At 35.9% G+C, this 23,900-nt stretch overlaps 2 protein-coding genes across 2 annotated transcripts in view; one reads left to right on the top strand and one right to left on the bottom strand.

Moving 5' to 3' along the window:
* LOC123553734 (serine/threonine-protein kinase PAK 3-like) overlaps nt 1–10,187 on the bottom strand; it is a 75,337-nt gene extending 65,150 nt beyond the window's left edge. The window contains exons 1-2 of the mRNA XM_045343331.2: nt 10,067–10,187; nt 3,263–3,334 (exon numbers count right to left, since the gene is read on the bottom strand). Of these exons, the coding sequence (XP_045199266.1) occupies nt 3,263–3,324 (62 nt within the window). The 5' untranslated portion in view covers nt 3,325–3,334; nt 10,067–10,187. The remainder of the gene's footprint in view (nt 1–3,262; nt 3,335–10,066) is intronic.
* Nucleotides 10,188–15,767: 5,580 nt separating this feature from the next.
* Nucleotides 15,768–22,204, top strand: LOC123555248 (phospholipid scramblase 3-like). Its single transcript, XM_045345916.2, has 7 exons — nt 15,768–16,567; nt 16,945–17,016; nt 17,809–18,013; nt 18,648–18,759; nt 19,045–19,150; nt 19,643–19,701; nt 20,075–22,204. The coding sequence occupies exons 1-7, from the start codon at nt 15,919–15,921 to the stop codon at nt 20,099–20,101; spliced, it is 1,230 nt and encodes a 409-aa protein (XP_045201851.2). The 5' UTR covers nt 15,768–15,918; the 3' UTR covers nt 20,102–22,204.
* Nucleotides 22,205–23,900: the final 1,696 nt, after the last annotated feature.

Here is a 23,900-nt window from a genome sequence, read left to right as displayed (position 1 = left end):
TGAGGAGATGCGATAACGAGAAATTGTTAACGGACGGACGGACCACAGATGCAGAGTGATTTGAATAGCCCACCATCTTATGATGGTGGGCTAAAAATCTGTAAGTCAGTTTATTTATTACAAACAAGAGTGCCAGACTGTCAAAAAATACACTCGTCTAAATATTAGGTTACGTACCATAAAGGGAATAATGTTGATGTTGTATGCCTTGTTAACCCCCAAAAAAAGAGTAAGAAGGAATCAAGGTATTTGTGAGGTTCCATGTGGGATGAAATTGGCAATCGGATCAAAACTGTTTGAATGGACAAGGCTAATTTCGCAGATTTTGAGTAATTCAAGGGCCATAATCCAAGAGTGCCTGGGGCGATTTGGATGGTTATCGAACTTGGCCGAGATATTATGCCCACAAACATTGTCACCAAGTTTGGTGAAGATCGGATGAAAACTGTTCAACTTGGAGAGCGGACAAGGCTAAATTCGCAGTTTTTCGAGTAATTCAAGGGCCATAATCCAAGAGTGCCTGGGGCAATTTTGTTGGTTATCGAACCTGGCCGAAATATTATGCCTACAAACATTGTCAGCAAGTTTGGTGAAGATCGAATGAAAACTGTTTGACTTAGAGAGCGGACATGCTTAGGACGCTGACCGCGTTATTAAGCAGAAACCATTTTCAGTCTTAGTAACACTATGGCCTTGACACTGACTTACTGAAACCCAAACCAATAGGGGTCATCTCTTAACAAAAGGCAATCAACCTATACAATTACAGGCCAATGCTTTATTTTAGTTATTGAGCGGAAACTGTTTTCAGTCTCAACATCATAATAACCTTGACCTTTGACTTAGTGACGTCAAAACAATTCAGGTCATCTACTGACCAAAGGTAATCATCCTCTGAAGTTTGAAAATTAGGGGGCCAAAGCCTTCTTTACTTACTGAGTGGAAATTGTTTTCAGTTGCAAGGTCACTGTGACATTGACCTTTAACCTACCAATGCTCAATGCATAATAAACATATCCAGTGACGTTAACTGATGATGCAAGTTTGAAAGCATTTTGGCCTATCACTTTTTGACAAACCTGATTACATTCAACATTTTGTGATGAGGATGATGGCGCTGGCACAGATGAAAAGGTGACAAGAAAAGGTGTTATATTTGAAAAGCTAAACACTGAACATTTAGAATTATTCTAGCCTTGATCATACATAGTTCTACATGTATTATATTTAAACAAGGCAGTCTGAAAGACAGCTATATCCCCCGCCACTATTATGGATAGTGAACGGGTTGATGGTATTGGGTGGAACCATTAACATTCGAGTTTTGACCTTGACCTTCAGCTGGCAGGGGTGAATTTTGAATACTGCACATTGTCTTGATAAGGGGAATATTACAGCCAAGTCATATTAAAATCCTTCAAGGGGTTACAAAGCAGATATAAAACGGAAGATTCAAACCTTTGACCTTGAGTTGTGACCTTGACCTTGAGCCAACATGGCTGACTCATGAGTTCTGCACAATGTCTTGTTGAGGTGATCAACTGACACAAATTTCATGAAAATCCTTCAAATGGTTTAGGAGATACAGAGCGGACACAAAATGGAAGGCTCAAACATTTGATTGACCCTGAGCTGTGACCTTGACCTTAAGCTGACTCATGAGTTCTGCAAATCATCTTGATGAGGTGATCATTTGACCAAATATTCTTGAAATTCCTTCAAGGGGTTAAGGAGATACACTGCAGACACAAAATGGAAGGCTCAAACATTTGACCCAGAGTTGTGACCTTGACCTTGATCAGACATGGCTGACTCATGAGTTTTGCATATCGTCTTGATGAGGTGATCATTTGACCAAAGTTTCATGAAAATCCTTCAAGGGGTTTAGGAGATATAGAGCGGACACAAAATTGAAGGCTCAAACCTTTGACCTAGAGTTGCGACCTTGACCTTGAGCCAACATGGCTTACTTGAGTTCTGCACATCGTCTTGATGAGGTTATCATTTGATCAAAGTTTCATGATTATCCTTAAAGGGGTTTAGGAGATATAGAGCGGACAAGAAACTGAAGGCTCAAACCTTTGACCTAAAGTTGTGACCTTGACCTTGAGCCGACCAGACTTCCGGAAAGTTGGGAAAAATGGCTGGACATTCGTTCTGGTAATGTCTAGAAATCTGCCGGACCAAAAAACAATCAACCCTACCGAAAATGAACTTGTAATGCAGAACCAAATCCCGTAATGTCTAGAAATCTGCCGGACCAAAAAACAATCAACCCGACCGAAAATGAACTTGTAATGCAGAACCAAATCCCGTAATGTCTAGAAATCTGCCGGACCAAAAAACAATCAACCCGACCGAAAATGAACTTGTAATGCAGAACCAAATCCCGTAATGTCTAGAAATCTGCCGGACCAAAAAACAATCAACCCGACCGAAAATGAACTTGTAATGCAGAACCAAATCCCGTAATGTCTAGAAATCTGCCGGACCAAAAAACAATCAACCCGACCGAAAATGAACTTGTAATGCAGAACCAAATCTGGTAATGTCTAGAAATCTGCCGGACCAAAAAACAATCAACCGACCGAAATGAACTTGTAAGAGAACCAATCTGGAATGTCTAGAAATCTGCGGACCAAAACAATCAACCGACCGAAATGAACTTGTAGCAGAACCAATTGGTAATGTCTAGAAATCTGCCGGACCAAAAAACAATCAACCCGACCGAAAATGAACCAAAAAAAGCCTCAGTAAACTACCATTTTAACACGCTATTTTACAAGCTAGGCACGAATCTTCGCCGTTTATCATTTATATTATTATAGAACCTCTTCATTTCGTACTCCTTTTTGCTTTCTGCTTTTTTCATTAATTTCTGGATTCTGCACCGGTATTTTTTTAATGACGCCATTTTGTTCGAGATGCTGCAGTTCTCGGGATACAATAAATGCTGGTCAGTCGGACCGCATCCGGGTTAAAAAACAGCAGACTGTGTCAAAATTTTGCGGTCATGTCCATCGGACCAACGACTTTCCAGAAGTCTGGCCGACATGGCTGACTCATTGGTTCTGCCCATAGTCTTGATGAGGTGATCATTTGACCCAAGTTTCATGAAAATCCTTCAAGGGGTTTAGGAGATATAGAGCGGGCTTGAAATGTTATGGACAAACAGACGGAAGGACGGAGATCATTCCTATAACCCCCCACCACTCAGGGCGGGGGATTAATAAAATTGGAAGAAGTGTAGATCTATGCATACCTTGTGCTGGTAAGTCTGACTGGAGGTGCAGGCGGTTTGTCTGATTCCTCAAACTCCGACATCTTTATAGATCTAAAAATAAAAGTATCAAAATACAATATATATATAATTAGCAACCACACCTAAAAGTTTGAGATTTCTTTAACTTGGTTAGAAATCATTCTGATGTAAAGATCTCTTGGAAAGCTTTTCAGAACTGTTTTTCTTTTTTGATTCATTTACCCTAACTTATCACAAATATTAAGAATTTTTTCATTATATAATTACCATCTTTCGCACTGCAATGATGGCACCAAATAACGGAATCAGATTGTTCAGAATTATATATATACATCTTCAGGGCACTCATCTGGCCGTTTTTGGGGCCGAATATGGGCCCTATTCCCCTCATAAAATAATATGTTTTTTCCCCTTTCTGAAAAGAAAATTCCCCTGATAATAGGTTGTTTGACACAACTAGATATGAACTCTCTTTCAAGTTATTCATTGTATTATAGTGCCTCTAAGGAAGAATATTGCTGCAATATAGTTGCATTAGTTAGAAATGATTGAAAACAGTATTAACAGTCAGGGGTGTAACTGTTTTAAGTTACGTAACCTATTTCAGTTATTTTTTCAAGCATTTTATAACCTGTATTAGTTATCAGTGATTCTTTCTGCCCTTTTGGGAAAAGGTCCGGTACCGGATAAATTGGGGAAAATAGTGGGGTTTTTACTCAGATTGGGAATTTTTATAGTTAATTAATAACATCATTTAGAATGATTCTTCCTTAAATTCCATGTAAATATCATCAAACAAACTGTTTGAATGGTTAAATCATGGTGAATGTCAATGTAATTAAGTTTTCCTGCTGCAATCATCAAAATGCAAACTTAATTTGGTCATTTGAGGGAATTTTTGGATGATAATTGGGGAAAAAGATTGCATTTTTCAATTGGGAAAAGGTCCTTTTAGGGGTACTTTATAAAGAAGGAAAAAAATCCCTGGACTTATAAAATATAAGTTTATTCTGATAAGTTATTCAAAAAAAGTGTTTTTGCTGTTCTCACAAAGTGACCTATACAGTGAAATAAGTAGCAATCTGTGGTAAATCAAATTCTCTTTTAGTCTGATCATCACCTGATAAGCATAACTGGATGCTAAGAGTTTTATAGCTTTAAATCTTCTGCATAAAACTTTATCAGCCTTGCTTAAAAAATTTTACTGCATAGTTGGAAAGATAAGAGTTCAAGGATTCAGGAAATAATTGCATTAATCACATTCAAAATAAGGAATTGGCACAGAAGGGCTTTGTAATATTTTATGATAACTGAAACAAGTTATAAAAATAAAATATAATAAGAAAATATAAGCAATAACTCAAATTGGTTATAAACTGTGATAACTTGAAACAGTTACACCCCTGACTGATTAATAAGAGTGAAAAGTAGTAGTACATATATATGGGTAAAAACTTCCCCTTTTTGTCCTAAAATGACGAAAAATTCCCCTTCCTGAGGGTATGGGTACCTGTCCCCAAAAGTTGTCTAAAAGTATACTCAGAGTTCTTAACAAGCCATTTCAGCAGGATGAACTGGTCTGCTAAAATATTTTAGCGCCAAGCTATAAAACTGCCATGTAGAAATCTTACTACCGTATTTTCCCGTATTAACGCCCCCGGGGGCGTTACATTTTCGAAAGAGGGGGCGTTTATTTGAGGTAAAAAAATAAAAAATGAAATTTTTTACAAAACTTAAAAACATCGTTCAAACTAGCTGTAAAGTGTTTCTGTGTTGTTTAATCCCCCCAAAACGTAATTATTTGGCATCCAATTTAATGCAGTGTGCCTTTTATGCATTTAAATACGGTACCTCGTGTATTCCATGTCTGGCTTTTTGACACGCTCGCGACACTACACATTATGTCATGACCCAAACAGCTGTGTACTCCGATAACATTTTCCTTAGTACATGCGGGTAGCTAATAGCGCAATACACAATGTCAATGGTTTGACACGCTGCTGTGCCTGCTTTTGAATTAAAAGTTCTTAAAACTGCTGAAGAAAAGGGTATATCGTAAACACATTGCTGCAAGTTTGTTTAAAGTCGGCAGGAAGCGTGTGCGCGAGTGGTGTAAAAACAAATCAAAAATGTATTTACCGTTTAATTTTCTGTTTGATGATTGGATACGTACCGTACTTAGTACAAATGTTCTGAACTTACGGTACATGGACTGTTTAAAAGTGTGTTTAATTTTTAATACATTGGACTTTAGTACTGTAAATTACTTATTATATGGACTTATAAAAATGATTTTTTTCCCGTTCTTGTTGACTTTTTTTCCCTCCAAAATGGGTGGGGGGCGTTAATTAGAGGGGGGGCCTTAATTCGGGAAAATACGGTATCTTCAGTATTGACATGTTTAAATCCTGAGCAGAGGCGAACAATTTTACCGACAACTGCCATATTGCTCTATTATTAGTATTAAAGCTGAAACCAAATAAAAAAGATGACAGAAGATGCTGAACCACTGCCGTCAAAAGCATACATGTGTACTTTGATATCAGGAATGTTCAGTGACACCGACACCGACATGCAAATGTTTTATAATTATGTAAATAGTTCCTACGAAGGTGTTTTGCAACACTCAAAATTCTGATCAATATCTTTTTTAACATTTTTTCTTAAAGAGTATACTACAGTTTTATAAATCACAAAAATGTTTGACAGACCTATTTTCATACAGGTCAGACAATAAAGAAATATAATGTCCAGCGATCTGTCAAGCCAATGTCTGCTGAGAAGCCTGCTCTAGGTAAAGAGAAATTTAACTTATAATAAGCTTACTAATTAATACCACAAAATCAACATGTGTCATACAATACAGAGGAAGGTGAATAATTATCTCAAAGTTCTGCAGTATAACCTAATGATCTGGTATCAGTCAATAATGTATATATACAAATTACAATATACTATAATGCAAAATATTTGAATTTAAACTTGGTTAGCTTAAAAGCTAGAGTTATGTTACTTACACTGTGAGATTAAATATGATGTCTCAGATATTATATACATTTATGCTTATAATTTTATCTAAATACCATCTAGAACATATATTTACTTCATATTTGTCACATTTTGTGGAATTTTATTTCACTACATCAACGAAAGAGCAGATAGATACTTTAATCTTTATGAAGATCTGATAATAAAAGGAAAAGTTTATAAATCTAATATAATTATGATCATATGTGGATTAACAGCAATCAATAATCAGTAATATAAGTTTGGCTGCTATATAAGACGTTCTGAATCCCCCCAACATATGTATTTCATGTTCAGGTGAATGTTTCAAAGCTATTAACTCATTTTTTATGTACAACTAAACTGAAGACTTAATTAATCTACAACACATAAAAGATAGGAGGTCCTTTCTCCTAGACAACTCCTTAAAGTTTTGTCTTGACCATACAGACCCCTACCTATAGAATCCGATTCTGTATTTTCTATTTATTTTTTCTAACATTTGAGTATTTGTTGTCATCAGCTGTAAAACATATTGTGACCCTAATTTTAATTTACCGATTTAACTGCACATATATGGCAAGAGGGTAGATTATATATCCTTATCCATTGGCTTATTTTATGATCTGATATTTTATAGTGACTATCCATCTTACCTTTGTGTTGAAACCAAACAATTTGTAATAGAAAACAAATGAACTTTCACGTTGGACCAAACTCTCAAATTACCAATAAATTCAGGGAAACACTACTTTCTATAGTTTTGTCGGCCATAGTCCAGGCTTTGCACCACTAAAATTATGACTCTAATACAAATACAAATACAAATACATGGCATTTATATAGCGCAAAAATTATAAAATATTCTATTGCGCTTTACAATTACATAACACACATTTAACATATATACATACAAAATATGAACAGGATTCTAGAACTTAGATTTAAAGATTTGGACATATATTATAAATACTATTTTTCACCACTTCTGAATATTTTGTATTTTAACAAGACTACACTCATTGTTCATAAAACTGCCTAAATAAATGTGTTTTCAGTTTTGATCTAAAGCTGGCTTCAGACTGAATGTTTTTCAGATAGCTAGGCAGATCGTTCCACCATTTGGGACCAACGACTGCCATAGATCTGTCTGCTAGTTTTGTTCGCCGTCTAGGGATGTTAAAGTTAGTGTCACTTTGTGAGCGAAGTCTGTATCGTTGTCGAGTAGGTACAAACATTTCCCTCAGATATACTGGAGCTGTACCATTGATGACACGGAAGACTATTACTAAAACTTTGAACATGACTCTAGCCTTAACTGGAAGCCATTGTAATTCTTTCAGAAGTTCAGTACTTGGTTTTTCATAGGAAACATTCTTGACTACTCTAGCGGCATGATTTTGGCTGTAGTTTATTGATTTGGTAGGCTGGAATTTCTGTAAATAAACTGTTGCAGAAGTCAATGTGAGAATGAACCAATCCATGCACTAATGATTCAGTTGACTTCTGTGTGAGATGTTTCCGTATAGCCCTAAGGTTTCGTAACTGTACATGAGCTATCTGACACTTTTTCTGAATGTGATGGTCAAAGTTGAGTGTATTGGTCATAGTTACACCTAGGTCTCTGACGTGATCGACGCATTTTACATCACACCCACCAACGTTTACACTTGTGATGTCCAATTTCGCTAACTGTTGTCTTGTTCCATACATAATAATTTCAGTTTTAGACTGATTCATTTTCAGTTTGAAGGTTGTCATCCATTTTATGATTTCATTTAGACAACTGTCGAGTTGTTGAAGAACAGTTGTCTCATTTTGAGAATTTCCCGCTTGAATTTTTAACGCAATCTTGTGGTCGTCGGCGTATCCATACAGATCAGCTGGATATTTCTGCACCACTCGGTTAAGAGCCGAAATATACAGGGTAAAGATCACAGGTCCGGCACAAGAACCCTGCGGGACACCAAACCTTAGTGGCTCCGTGTCAGATGCTGACTGTTCGACTAAAACTTTCATTGTTCTGTTCGTGAGATAAGATTCTATCCATTTCAAGGGAGTGCTATGTATACCAAAGTCATCTTGAAGGATTTGAATCAGTATCGGGATATCGATGGTATCGAACGCTGCACTCAAGTCGATCATGACCACGATTGTTATTTGATTTTCATCTATGGTTTCCAAAAGATCATTATACATTTTGACCATTGCTGTTTCAACCCCATGATATGTTCTATAGGCACTTTGGTAAGCTGGGAGGAGATTGTTAGCTTCAATATGCTTGTTGATTTGATTTAGTGCAGCTTTTTCAAGAATTTTGGAGAGGAATGTTAAATTTGACACTGGGCGATAGTTTTGCAGTTCAAGTGGGAGACCTTTCTTCTTCAACAAAGGTTTTATCACAGCACTTTTCCATTCATCAGGGAACGCACCAGATAGCAGTGATCGATTTACAATTTCTGTCACAACGGGAACAAGTTGTGAAAAATGCTCCTTTAATTTCTTAGTTGGTATCACATCAAGTTCACAAGTTGTAGATTTTGATGCATATACAAGTTTCAAAATATCGTTTTCGGAAAGTGGTTTGAACGCAGTAAATGTATTCATAGTCACAGGTGGATTTGAGTAGGAAGAATTACCATTGGGTGTTTCAGTTGATATGTTGTCAAGATCATTTCTCAACTTGATTATTTTATCAGCAAAGTATCGTAGAAAGTCATTTGCCAAAGATACTGCACTTGTGTGTAATGGAAGCGGATTGTCTTTCGACCTTCCCAGTAAATCGGATGTTACGGCATACTCATCCTTGGCCCTAGAAAGCTCAGCGCTATATACATTTCTTACACCACAATACACTTTCTTTGAAAGGTCAGATTTGTCATTCATAAAGAGTTTTTCTATTGATCGTTTGTATTGTTTCAGCTGTTTTAGGTATCCAGAGTACCAAGGAACTGTCGGTCTACAGAGAATAGTTCTTTCCTTTAGAGGGGCATGTTTCTGAACAATGTCGGACGTGATTCTAGTGAACTCAGACACAAGATCATTGACATTGGAAGTGTTCACTACAATTTCATTTAACTGACCGAATTCTGATTGTAATATGTCACTTGATACAGATTTCCAATTGCGAGATTTGATTTCTTTCCTGATCAAGGGAGGGCGATACTGTTCAATGTTGCAACTTACAAAGCAGTGGTCAGAGATGTAATAGTCTGGCAAAGGTTCTGAGACATTCACACGTTTGTCTTCTAGCTTTGTGATCATCAGGTCAAGAATATGACCACCAGAATGAGTAGGAGCATTGACATGTTGAACCAGTCCAAAAGATCTCAAACACTGCTGAAATTGTTTTGTGTAGCAGTCTGACTTATTATCCATGTGGATGTTAAAGTCACCTAACAGCACTAATATACTGACTAAAGGTTAGGGTTAGGTCGACTATGGCCACAGTGCCCATAAATTCATTTTAGTTCTTAAACATTTCTTTATAACAAGCTTTACCCAGGCAAATTGTACACAAGTCTACAGACAGATTTCCCATCCCTGATTCCTTTAAAATTTATCAAAATGACAAATTTTATTGATTTTTCTTCAAGACAGAAAGATTATTCATAAAACATAAAGAGATGACTAATTCGGTCAGCCTCCTCAACATTTCTTTCCAATTTCAATGAGCGTCTGAAAGACCGAGACCAATTAACAACTTTTCTGCGTGTTTTTTCACACATTCTAACGCTCATTACAGCCCACAAAATTGTAATGAATGATGTTGTTTGATACTTGTTAATAAGTACTTACCAAATATAACGGAAGAGTATCCGGAAATCACTTGAGATCAAATTTAAAACTTCTTCATGTTAAACCTAAGTTTCCGCTGTGTATTGATCAAATTCTCGCAATCTCACGCTGTCAAAACGAGAAAATACCTCAGGGATAGTCTCAAAGTAATAACTTATAGGTTTAAAACCACTAAATCACACTACGTGTAGGCTGTCCCGCAGAAACTTGTCCGACGCACTAAGTATAGTTTATAACATTTACTTATATAAACCGCAGGTCCATAGTTAACATGATTACTGCAAGTGATAGCCTTAAAAAGTTAAGCTATGAAAATACTTTCTAACGCCATATAATAAAACACCTATTGATACCATGCAGCAGTTGATACAGTTGAGAGTTCAGACCTAGTTGCAAGAGGGAAGTCGCCTGATTATTATGGGCTTGCAATTGAAAGTATTCTATATGGAGGTGTCTTATTGCACATTCAAGTTCTTAAAATAGTTAAGGCAATGCTTGAATCTGGAGTTATTCCAGATGTCATGTCTTAAGTTAGCTAGAACTGTTGACTCGATCCTGTGTTTAAAAACAAAGGTATTAAATAAAACAGAAGCTAGCAACTTCAGAGGAATAACTGTTTGCCTGTAATTGTAAAATTAGTGGAGAATAGTGATTAAAAATAGAGTCGCACCAGTAATGAAACTCCGGCAGAATCCGTACTTACGTGGGTTCACTACACACACATCTCCTCTTCATGATTATGTATGCCATTACTGAAAGACAACTGAGTGTCAAATCCATAAAAAGTAATAGTTGGTTTTGTTTGTTCGTTTTGCCCTTGTGTGTTGACTTTGTGTGCGCGCGTGTGTGTATGCTAGCTTATTATTCGTCTTGTCCTTATGTGTTGGCTTTGTGTGTGTGTGTGTGTGTGTGTGTGTGTGTGTGTGTGTGTTCGTTTTGTCCTGATGTGTAAGCTTTGAGTGTGTGTGTGTGTGTGTGTGTGTGGTGCACGCGTTTGCGTGCTGGGGGGTTAGTTTTGAGGAGGCTGCGCTTTTGGTGCGTGGCATTCCCTGTTTGATATTTTTCTTTGTTTTTATCGAAATAAAGTCAGTGAACAGATATTGGAAGGAAGAGATCTTAAATTGACTGTTGCGAAATACCATCACTCTATCAGATTTTTGAACACAAGTTATTTCATTTTTGGAAGCCACATCATTCATTAAGCATACAAACAAACTTTTAGAGATTACACCAGAATACCAGTGGAATTTAAATTTGCTTACTGGGACTTACATTCTACAAACCAAAAGAGTAGCCTTCAACCAAAACGCGATAGATCCAGTGTGTCAGTTGTGTTACACAGACAGTGAAACCGTTGAACATTTTATTTCTTGACTATCCATCCCTGTACAGTATTCGAGAACAGTCTTATTTGATATTTCATCTGAACTCCAAGCATTAGGACCGAGTGACTGGGCATCACTTAGCACAGCGGAGCAAATAGCAATTATTCTAGACTGTACACATGTGGCTGACAAACTGGGAATCCCTCGGAAAAGATTCAACAGACTGGGCGGCTTAGAATCCCACTGCAGAAGGCTCTTATTTGATCTACACACACACAAAGAAATAAAAAAAATTATTGCAATGAAAAATAAATAGGGTAAAAACAGAAAGAGTGACATTCGTGATCCTAAGTAATCTTGTGTTCAGAACAGTGATGAACTGTATTGTTAACTGAGTATTATGAAAGGAGTTTAACTGTCCTTCGTAAAAAAGTGTATATACTGTTCCTCGTTGTATTTCTATGTTAACAATTTCATCGGAGACCGTCTATTACCAAACACTGTATTTTGTAAAGGGTATTAACGACGTTTACCTACGTAGACGGTTCTCCTATACTGGAGGAGAAGACTTGGATACAGATACAGATGGCCGACACTGTTGTATATATAAAAATGTTATTACATAAAGTTATTAGATAGAGACTTTAGAAACCATGAATCTATATATAAATTTATTCATTCTGAAAGAGAAGTGTGCCGAAGAAGAACGACGGTACTTACACGACAACAACAATGGCTTGCCGGTATAAAGTCAAAACTAGTGACTCTCGGTCCGTTTGCCCCTGTGCAGTTTTGACAATTGACCGGTAAGCCATTTAACTATCATATATCACCTGAAAAAGGAGTTTGCATTAAAAAAATTAATATAAGCATTTAAATAAAGATCGTCTGATTGTAATGAACACACTTGCATGGCTTACAACATTACTTATTTTTATTCCTTTTTTTATTCATTGTGTGTCACTTGTTTCCGCCGGGTCTACAAAAATAGAAAACTGGCACGGATTTTACGCACTGGCCTAATAATTTAGAGAAGCTTCAGGCCATAGCTCTCGGAAAGAAACAAATGATACAGGAATATCATGGAATATCATATGAGGATTATGTAAAGTTACTTGGAGCAGTTGTAGATTTTCTGTTAATTCTTAATTCACATGAAGCTAATATGTAAAAATGCCTCCAAACCACAACCAACAGTACAATCAAATCTCCTGCAGCAAGTCTGCCTACAAACACAGCTTCTTCCCTGCTACTGTTGGAACCGCCTGCATTCTTAATGCCAGTATTTGTTTTATCATTTTTAAACAGCGTACAAAGGGAGACTTTTAGTCTTTTAGATGTAAATAGTTGTCCCTTACGGTTGCGCATGTACAGTATTTTAATCAAATCGCGATTACACTCTTCTAGAGTGAGGCGATTACTGAAGATGATGATGAACAGTTAAATAGGTAAACATATAAACCGATTAAACAAACTTATGGTATGAAAATAGCTGTCGTCTAAGTTATCATTGTACTAGCAGATCAACTTCTTAGATTACGGTTTATGATGACTTCAATAGTGGGCCGGTTGTCTAGAGGTAACACGCTTGACTGTCAATCCAGAGGTCCGGGGTTCGATTCCCGGTCCAAGCACTGGAAATTTCTGAGATGCTCTTGAGTGTCTCCCACCTAACTAAGAGGCCTTTACTGGTTCTTCTCAGGAAAGACGGCTTCGCGTGTATCGGTGCTATAACAGGGCACGTTAAAGAACCAGACTGTCTATTCGCAAAGAGCTAGGCTAAGTTAGCCGAACAGGCCTGTATCTAAAAAGGCTTTCTCTCTATCTGTTATTGGGGCTTTATCTCACTCTGTCCCTTTGGTCAGATCGCTCTGTACTAGTAGAGGATGAATTTCGCGCCCTGTGTGGCTGCGTTTGCTATATGTAAAGCGACTTTGAACGTGTTTATCTATAATAATAATTATTATTAATATTAATAATGATCAGTTACCTTAAAATTCTGGGTTTACGTATGTTTTGAAAGTAAGGAGATTAAGACCAATTGCCTTAAAACATAAAACTGTTCAATAAAATGCTCTTGTCAAATATGATTTGTTGAAAAACTACCTCCAAGAAAAGAGATGTCAGTCTATGGAATCAGCACCAGGGGACTTTCGATAAAACTGTCTTTTAATCATTTCCGCCTAGGTCATGTTCATGGTGTGGCACAACAGCACACTGGATAGTACGTAGTCAACTGATATCAGCACACTTGATAAAGATAAACACTGTTATTTTTGTTATATGTTTGAATTTACTTTTTATAATTCACAGTTTTGTACTGATAGCCTGTATATTCGTGTTAGTCAATTGTCTGACTGCGAAATCATATTGTGAGTTCAAACCCTATTCCACCAACTCTAAATTACTAACATTGGGATAAGAGTCCGTGTATGGGTGCTTTACACTTGGCATGTTAGAGAACCAGGGAAGCTTCTGGAATCGGAGCGTCTTCTAATCTGACACTATCCTCTCACTTAAATGATCAACACTCTTCTAGAGGAGTAGACTATATGGGTTTCCCGTGTCGAGTGTAATAAGCCTAAATACAAAAAAAGACATACCGGCTAGTCTGTATGCTAGACAGAGTATAGAACAAGGAACGCAGTTAGACTAAGAAACCAGTAATCGTGAGTTCTCGGCCCCGCTCCTCCAACTAAGATTACTATCACAGGGATAATGGTCACGTTTATTATCACTAATTTTGATATGACATTGAGGTCAGTAAAATGTTTCTTTTTGACGATGTTAAATAAAACAAAACTTTAACTTTAGGCCCTTGGTAGGGTAAACCAAGTTGTAAATATAATTTAATATATATAAAAAAGATATATGTCCACATTCATCACTATCCAAATATCTGAAATATCAACGGTGATTGATTCTTTTTTCTTTTAACATAAAATAATGATTGACTGATTTAAGAACCCGTGTTACTATTTTTGAACCTGAAAATAGTCTTTAGTACTGCCTGTACATTCTTCATTTGTATAAATTGTAAATAATTGCATGAAATTGGTTTCTTGGATACAGTTTATAACAACATGAGATGATGTGGCGGACAAATCGGCATGGAGAAGACGCCAACAGACAGCCTCTTAGAGGTTATGCTCGTATTTTACTATTTCGGAGCCGACAGTTGCCATCATTTTAATCCTAATATCTCAGAATACGGAGCGGTGTCCAAACACTGATTTCCAATAATATAATTCTGGTTTGAAGTAAAACCACGCCGGTCAACCCATTACAAAACCTGCGATTCTCATATAGTTGAAAGTGCTATCAAATACCCTTTGTGTTTCAATAGTTTAGACATAATTAAATATAGATATACTTCTTTTTACAAACATTTACAATTTGGATCAACTTACCGACAGTTTTATTTAAGGTAATCAAAATCAAGCATTTTTGACTGTCTGCATATTATTACAAAAAGGTGACGAGTAATTAAAGTTCTATTGTATCACCTTCGTTGAAATAATGTTGAGCATTTACTTTTTCTCTTTGTGAAGTAGTTTTTTTCAGTTCGGAAGTAGCATTGTGTGCACTTTATCTTACAGGGGTATATTATTACGACAGATGCAGACCCTGATACGTTTATAGCAAAAGCAGTTGACGGAATACACTGCTGAATTTTTCTCCTAGGTAATACACCTCATTTTCTTGAGCGATAAGTCCTAGTGGTTTAAAGACACACTTCACAAGTTTAAAATTGCACCAAATAGTCAGGGCAACATCATCTTATGAGGCTATTGTATGTATATAGACCTACATGCACAATAATATTGTACTTCAGCCCCATTCTTCAAAGAATATACATATAGACTTTCCTACCACTTAACACTTGTTTTTACCATATGGAAATAAAACAGCTTTTGATTTGTAAAACAAAATGATTACAGTGAAATCTCTTTTTGTGGCCCTGATTGACACAGTCATATTGGGAAATTTGAAACCTATTCAATTATTAAATGAATTTAGGAAATAATAGATTGTTGTTTAGACGCCAGAAGTTGACCTATATAAGTTAAAAAATGGAGAAAAACGATTTTAATTGCAATTTCAGGGTATCTTTTGACAAACATGACAAAACTAACCATAATATAAAGTAACCCGATTAACGTGTTATTGCTTTGAATTCTATTTCTTAAGTACTAAATATCAAATAATGTTGTCAACAGTTATAAAAACTATTTTTCGGTTGCTGTGACCGGGGAATGTAAAACGAACAATAAAAATGCTTTATAGTATCATTTCTTATTCGATTCCCTAAATTTATTACCTTTAATCTAAGCAATAAAAACTGTAGATTGCGTGTCTGTAATAAGAGAATTAGATTCAAAATTCAACAGTCTTATCTATAAAAGATTTTGTGGGCAGTTCGATGTTTGTTTTAAAGTTTTCGGACAATTCAGAGCATTGAATAGATGACAATAAAGTCTCAAAATTAACCTAAGGAGTATCTAATTAAAATTTATAAGCGAGAAAATGTCTGAGGTAAACGATGTTCCTCACATTAAAGCTTTGGACGATAAGGTTGATAAAGAAGAAGAAAGGTCAGAAGAAAAATCGGAAAATCGAAGCAGTGTAAATTTGATATTTGCTGTAGAAACGAATGTGTCGGATAGTGCAGTGGAAGAGGGGAAAGAAAACAAGGAAAACGCTAGACAAAAACTGCAAGAAGCAAAGGAAACGAGTTTTAAGTCAGAGGGGGAAAGCGACGAATCTCAAGTAGAAGGTATAGCGGATAGCGAACTTGATACAAGAAAGAGCGAGTCAAGCAAACTGATAAGTAGCGAGAAGATATCTGATAAACCTAAGACGAAAGCTATAGGAACAAAAGTGGCAACGACAGCCAAAGAGAAAACTGTCGAATACCATAATATCAAACCAGACCTAGACAGACAAGGAACCGATAGCGGTGACGTCAAAATATCTATGGCTGAGAAGGACCAAAGCTCACAGGGTGCTGTTGTGATAACTACGGAACCACAGGCGACTGGTCCACCGAAACCAAAGGCAAAGTTACAGAGGAGAAAATCATTGAATCCCAGAGTGATGACACCGCCTGGTCTTGAAGTACTTGATAACATACAGCTCCTGGCAATACGTCAACAGATGGATATGGACATACAAGGTTGGTGATATTGTAGTTCAGATTAATATTGTATAAAGCAAAATTTTCTGATATGTTTCGGTGTCAAAGTTTAGAACTTTTGTCTCACCCAGTCCTTGTCCCGGACTCGAACACAGGGCCTCGGTATAGGCTCTGCCCACTGAGCTATTGAGGCGCCTTACACATCTTCTGTCCAATGTTTGAAACAAGTCCACTACAATAGCTTTTCTAATTATTCGCCCCGCGAATATCCTAAGACCAAAATTATTGAGCCGACTACCCTAAACCGGACCTGCCTAATGCTAAAAAACAAATATGATCTAAAAATCGCATGATGTTTTGTCTCAGTCATAGTTCACAGCAAAGTTTCTTTACAAATTTGTGTTATTTTATTTCAGGTGGCTGCGGAGCACCAAACACATACAGAATTTGGGACGACAACGATGAGCAGATATTCTTTGCTACGGAAGGTAAATTCAGACAAAATACTTTGTTAGAGAATATTACACTGAATTCATTAAAAGAGTTAAAAAAGTATTCTAGTATAAAACTGCTGTTCTTGTCATTTTTCGGGGGTGTTTTAACAAGAGAGAAAATTTAATGACGTTGAGGGATAATGTATTCATTTATTAGTTTTGCGTTTTATGCTAGAATAGCGTTAGCGCAAGTTCATTTCGTGTTATAACATCTTCAGAATCCCTCGGGATACGTTGGAACCCCCGCCCTACGTGCTCGGGCACCAGTCAATCCTTCGGGATTCTTCAGACGTTATAACACGAAAAACATGCGTTATCCATACAATAATAATAATGATAATAATAATAAACCGCGAGGCCCTGCGGAGCATTTTGCCAATTTTATTTGAAACGAGATAAATAAATTCGTACACAAATGTAATATTCTACTCTTTTAGTTCATCGAAAGTTTACTATAATAGACCAAGTCAATTCGACGTATACTCCTATGCTTGCGTTGTCAACGTCAAAATGTTTTAAAAACGTGTGATACCAGAGTAAGACAGTTCACTCCAACGTCAAACATGTGATAAAAATATTTTATTTTTATTGAACACACGAATCGCAAATAAAAAATATTTGTGCTTTGACGTGATTTATGACTTATCCCCCTATTTTTGTAAAACTCTCGAAGTAATGAAAAAATGTTTTTTGACAGTAAACCAATGAAAATTAAATTTCGTTTGAATAATAGAGATTTCGTTTTAGAAAATTACATAAAAACAATGATAAAGTTCTTTCTTTCAGAGTCGGGATGCCTGTGCCGCTGGGCATGCGGTCCTGCACGTCAGTTTTCTTTAGACGTTTTCTCAGCATCAGACGACCAAGTTCTTAACTTCCACAGAACATGTTGCCGGTGTGACTGCTGCTGTTGCTTCGACTCTTTCATGTGCCTGCAGAAACTCTACGTGGTGGATTGTCTTGGAAGAACTTTAGGGGCGGTAAAACAAAAGTATGTTTAAGTGTCATTATATTTCCTTGTCCGCCGGGATCAAGGAGTTCATTAGATATGATACACTTATTGCATTTATAAATCTATTGCCCGGGGTTTTAAGGATCGAAGGCCAACTGTTTTGACCGTTTACCAGTAAGCCATTCAACAAGTGGTTTATAAGAAATAGATGTTCATTTTTCAAGTTTTGACTTTTTCCCAGAATGAAATAGTGTTGAACTATAGACCGGGCAATAGCACAAACTATAGACCGGCGATTTATATAAGGAACCATGTAATAATTCTGAATAACAAGAGTTCCGCTGTGTAAGCAGGTGCTAGGTAGCGTAAGATTTGTTGCACGGTTCGTTACCTCTCGTGAACCGAGTCTGCTTGGTTGCGTTCGATTTTATTCAACAGCTGTCATTGTTAGATATAACATATAGCAAAGACATTGCTATTGCATATCCATACTTTCATATGATTTGGACTTTATTATCCATACCTACCAGCCATTTTCATTAAAGATTTGTTTGCTGTCAAATGGAAATGTTCCAAACAAGAATGAGATCACCTTAAACTATAGTAAAAGGTTTTGAATATTTCGATTAGCTATTCCATTGTGTCATATAACCATTTGAAAGACGTTTTATAGGTTTAGTATCTTCAACGCGAAGTTCGATATCGTTGACCATGACAACAATGTGCTCTTCAAACTCCTGGGTCCCTGCTGCCCCTGCAGATGTGCCACTGAGATCTACTTCCAGGTAAAACTTGAACGAAAGTATGTTTTTAATTGCTTTATGATTAAACGACAAAAGTCTTTTAAACAAGTAAAAGTTTGTCAAACAGACTGTATTCTCTGCTTGATTGATTTACAATTTAATTTTGAACCATAAATTTGTACCACAGGCAAAATTAAGTAAAGAATTAAAGATATTCTGAGAGACATGTTATCTCATTCTGCTTTTAAACAACTGTATATAATTATGCATTCCTGTTGACAAAGTTCCATGTTGAAAAATATACCAGTATTTGCTGTCAATTGTCAGATATTGAACAAAACTGGAGAACGACAGATTGGGCGTGTGCAGAAAAAATGGGGCGGGGACAGGACAGACAACATAAATGTTGACCATGAATATTTTGATGTAACATGTAAGTTTTATTGTCAGGTCTATCAGATTGAGTTTACTAATATGATGAGTGAGAGACTGACTACCCATAAACAGGTTTATAGCTATTTCAGAGTTTCCTTCGTTGTCTAGAAACTGACCATCCCCAGGCGTATCCCCAATTTTACACTACTATATGATGCTTGGTGTATCTCGTGTTAACCTGTCTAAATAGATAATACAGGTTCTGTTGACTGGGTGATTTTCGCGCCACTTTTGTTTCTAGATTCAATAGACAATAGACACATTTGCGTTGGTTATATGTCTTGCTTTGTAGTTGTTGAGAAAATGTTACTTAATAAAGTAATTTAAATGTGGTATAGGTGTACAACGAGAAGAGAAACAAACTCAAGTTACTCTTTCTTACAAAAGTTCAGTCCGTATTTATTTGAAATAGAAAACTTTGCTTCCAAAATTCATTGTATATACGTAGTGTTTCTTTTATCATTTTCACGGATAACTAATATTATTTCAGTTCCAGCTAAACTGGACAGTGTGGACAAAGGTCTGATCCTAGGGGCAGCTTTCCTTGTGGTAATATAGACTTTTTTTATAGCGTTATGATCGGTTTATTCTGTAGTTTTCTTGATTTATTTTTAACTTTGCAAACACACACAAACATTACAAAATACTTTGCCATACGCCCCACATATAGAACAGAAGATATCTTTTTATTGTTAAAACAGTTTTGTAATGACATTTGAACAAATATACATGTAGACATTTACAAAGGTGAACCTGAATGTGGATGATGATCACATATTTTAAAATCAGACAAAAAGTATATATGTCTTTAATCAATTGATGATAGTTAATCATTTCTCCAGTTTAAGTATGATTTTTTTCAGCACGATCTTTGTTAGCTGTGTAAAATTTATCTGAAAGTTATGAAAATTTTACTTTACAGAACTGTATGTACCTGGAGATGTCGTAATACCGCTGATACATCTTCACGTGGAAACCGTGACAGGATCAGTGAACAACTGTTACATCTTCACGTGGAAACCATGACAGGATCAGTGATCAACTGTTACATCTCTCAGTTCTTACATTTTCAAATGTTTCCATATGTATATGTGCAGTAAATCACACAATATAGCGAAAACATAGACACATGTAATTCCCCAATGCTTTTTTTCTTTATTTCATAAAAATACCTACAAATAGCTGTTTAAGATGTGCAGTATTATATCAAGTAATCAAAAATATGACTGATAATTGCAAAATGATTTTGTCATGATCAGGAGAATGTGCTTGGTAACTATGGTAACGATATTAAACTTAGAATGAAACAATAAAATTTATGAATATCAACTCTCGTTTCGACATGGCTTCAGTCACAGCGCCTTTGTCTGTCTCAGTCACACTTAATTGTTATTTCGTAAGATTGTCAAAAAGACACGGAAAACATGGTACCAAATGTTGAAATAAACCAAGAAATTTGGTTCATATTTAGAACTGTTTTCCGGTGGTTTCATTTCTTTTTTGTTTGACTTACTGATAGTTGTTACAACACTTTCCTTGTTTTTCATGATGGGCTCTAAATAACGAAGGCACATGGAGAAATCCCGAGGAGTCGTGTAATCAGCTAACCGCAACGACTGAAGCACGTTGTAATCCAGTGCGTTATCAAAGAACTGAAAGCATGTTTTATTTTTGGGAAAGCGATTTCTGATCGCAGGATGTACGTTAACTGGCAATAATCAGATACGTTAAATTCAATGCGCGCGCAGCAAGGTTTTCCATCTATCTCAAATAACGATGGACAATACGTGGAATTATCTGATATTCTGATAACCTTGTCGGGACTAATAAGTACCATTGACATTGATCAGACTTTGCCTTCCCAGCGAATACAAGAATGCAGGTATTCTGACAGCTTGCCTTATGATAAGTTCAATGGTGTTTACAGAATCTAAATTAAATTTGATAACAACGGTAGAGTGCGGTAAACTTAGCTGATAAGTGTTCGTATGAACAGAAACGAGAATCTTTGATTTGCATTTCAAGCAGCATTGAATGTATTACACGTGTCTTTGTTTTGAAGTACAGTTTCATCAGTGCAGAAGATATTGTGCATTTGTTTAAACGTAATGCCGGTTCATTAGAAACCTTCTGTAGAAACTTCAAACTTTCAGTCTTATTCAAAGATTTGATGTTTCCATCCACAGTTTGTTGTTTTGAGGGCACGAATATTAAGTTCACACTGTACACTATTGGACTGACTGTAAACGGAAACTTTTTCAAACAAACACGTGACATCAACCTTTCAAATCCAGAGCATGTGTAAGGCCGACATATATTCTGAAAAGAAAATAACAATTATACCATTTATAAAACAAAAATGATCAAAAGTCTCGTTAGAAGCATACCTACAGTCAAAAATAAAGGGTTTCTGGCTTGAGTGGATTTTCCGCAACTATTTTATGGATCGATTGTCATTACGGATCCACTTCCTTCTTTAAAATAGTTAAACTTCTACTTATCGTATTTCGTAGTGATTTATATATAGGCACATGCATTTTGAATATAGATGATCATTGTTTCAACTCTACAAGTATTTAGTTTAAAATCTTACATAATGATCGTCGTATATTTCATTCTCCTAACATCTCTCCTGTTGGTCTATGGTATGCTGTCTCTTCCAGTCATAATAAAGGTCCATATCAAATGTCATGTTGAAATTGTCAAGCGGGTTCTGATTTTCTCTTGGAGGACATCTTTGTGTCACAGTTACTGCCGAACCATTTTTGCAGAAAACACATGATGTGTTCTGATACATTTGTGACTCCCCTAACGTTAGAAATTCTAAATTAAATGAAAATGTCACATTGTGAATTTCGCTCTGTATTTCGGGAGCAGCAGTTAACGTTCTGCACATAGTCCGAACGATGATAACCATTTATTGCAAATTACTCGATCGCTGACAGTCTTTAAAATGAAACAGACAAAATAATAATTGTTTGACTTTATGTTCTATTCAAAAATCATTTTCCAAAGAAAAATAATGAAACGTTTACATAGGATAACATTCTGATTGGGCTAATTAGTAGTTTTAAGAATATAGATGAATAACTGTCTTACACGGTAGGAACAAAATGTGATTGAAATTTAACTTAATACACTGATTTATGTACATATTGCTACATTAATTCAATAAAATGTTAAGATATTAAACACATTTTCTTGACCTAATAAATGTCACTGTCAGTTTGAAACTAAATTCTTGTATATCTCATATTTTTCATGCAAATCATGTATAATTACCAGCATGGAAATACAAAAGAATACAGTTATTCTGTGGCGCGTCTTTAACTTTAATTTCACCTTGTGACCTTGAACTTGATCTGATTTCATTGAAAGTTCTGTCATGCAAGCTGTTACATTATGGGAGTCATATGTGCCATGTTAGAAATAAAAAAAAAATCTTTAGAGGAAGTGAACAGATATGCAGTTTCTACTATCTCACCCTCCGTATTGACCTTGAACCATAACGATTATGCTCTTTATTGCGGAAAGCTGAAAATGTATTGAGTGAACACAAAACATTGATTTTTTTTTCGGCGACGCCGTCTAAATTCGTTTTCGTTACCTATGCCACGTGACTTCAGTTTGCAAATCAAACTACTTGATAACGCATTATAGATAATTTATCAAAATGGAAGAGTTATGCAACGCTCTGCCTGATTGGATGAGAGTGTCAATTTCTTTCACTCTGTTGATTGTGCTACGCTGAGTGAAATGTAGACAAAGCGTTTATCCGAAACGACGCTGTTCACAGTTTTAAAGCTAACTTTGGCTCAGTATATTTAGCAAGAATATTGATATATCTCAAAATGATAAGTAAGTTTAATAAATATGATAAAAACCTGTTCAAATACCAACATATATCAAATTAAAGAAAGAGCTGAATACGGTCTGCGTATCACATGAATAAGGGTGTGATAAGAGTCTTTTATGTAGAGAAGTGCTTTTTAAAAGATTTTCCTTTTTACAATTGTCGTCTGTATATGAAAAGGTTTCTTGCTTATGTGACTTATTCAGATTGCATATTAAAATAAGTACTTGTTTGCTTTGATATATTTGTTATAAATTATTTAACTGATTTATTATATATGAATATTTTTCTTTAGTATGGTATGCAAATATTGAACTCAGTTGAAATCTGTTTTATTATATATATGCTATATAATGACTGAATCTCATTACACTGAAATGAAGGTACGCTGCATACAGTTTATCTATGTGATATGACTACGGTCAAACTTTGCTTATGAAACAGAAATATTGAAATAATTTCAATTGTATGTTTTGCTTGACCTTCACTTTTTTATAGGTGTGACGTCATTGTCAAAAGATTCATGAATAGCGAATATGCATTTGTTAAAGCGGGATCAGTTGGCCTATTTTAGAAATAAATAAAAATAATAAATAAAAAAATCCTTTAATTGATTTTTTTCTCATGTATTCTAATCAAACTTGATTTGTAGCATCTTTATTAGGCCCGCAGCCAACTTTGTTCAGCTGGGATAACCCCTTTTAGGGGCTGCTAGAGCTAAAACTAGAAATGCCTTTATACAGCGTCTCATGAACAGCTTAGTGGATCTTTGTCATACTTGGTCTGGAGCATCATTATAAGGTCCTCTTCCAAATTTATTTGTATAGGAACTTGGGCTCTATTAGGGACCACTATAGCTAAAAGTAGATATGCCTTTCTTCGCATTAACCACTAA

Source organism: Mercenaria mercenaria, chromosome 7, assembly GCF_021730395.1.
Source record: "Mercenaria mercenaria strain notata chromosome 7, MADL_Memer_1, whole genome shotgun sequence".
In the NCBI taxonomy this organism is placed as follows: Eukaryota; Metazoa; Mollusca; class Bivalvia; order Venerida; family Veneridae; genus Mercenaria; species Mercenaria mercenaria.
The sequence above is the reverse complement of the archived record's forward strand: the minus strand, read 5'-3'. Positions and strand labels throughout refer to the sequence as shown.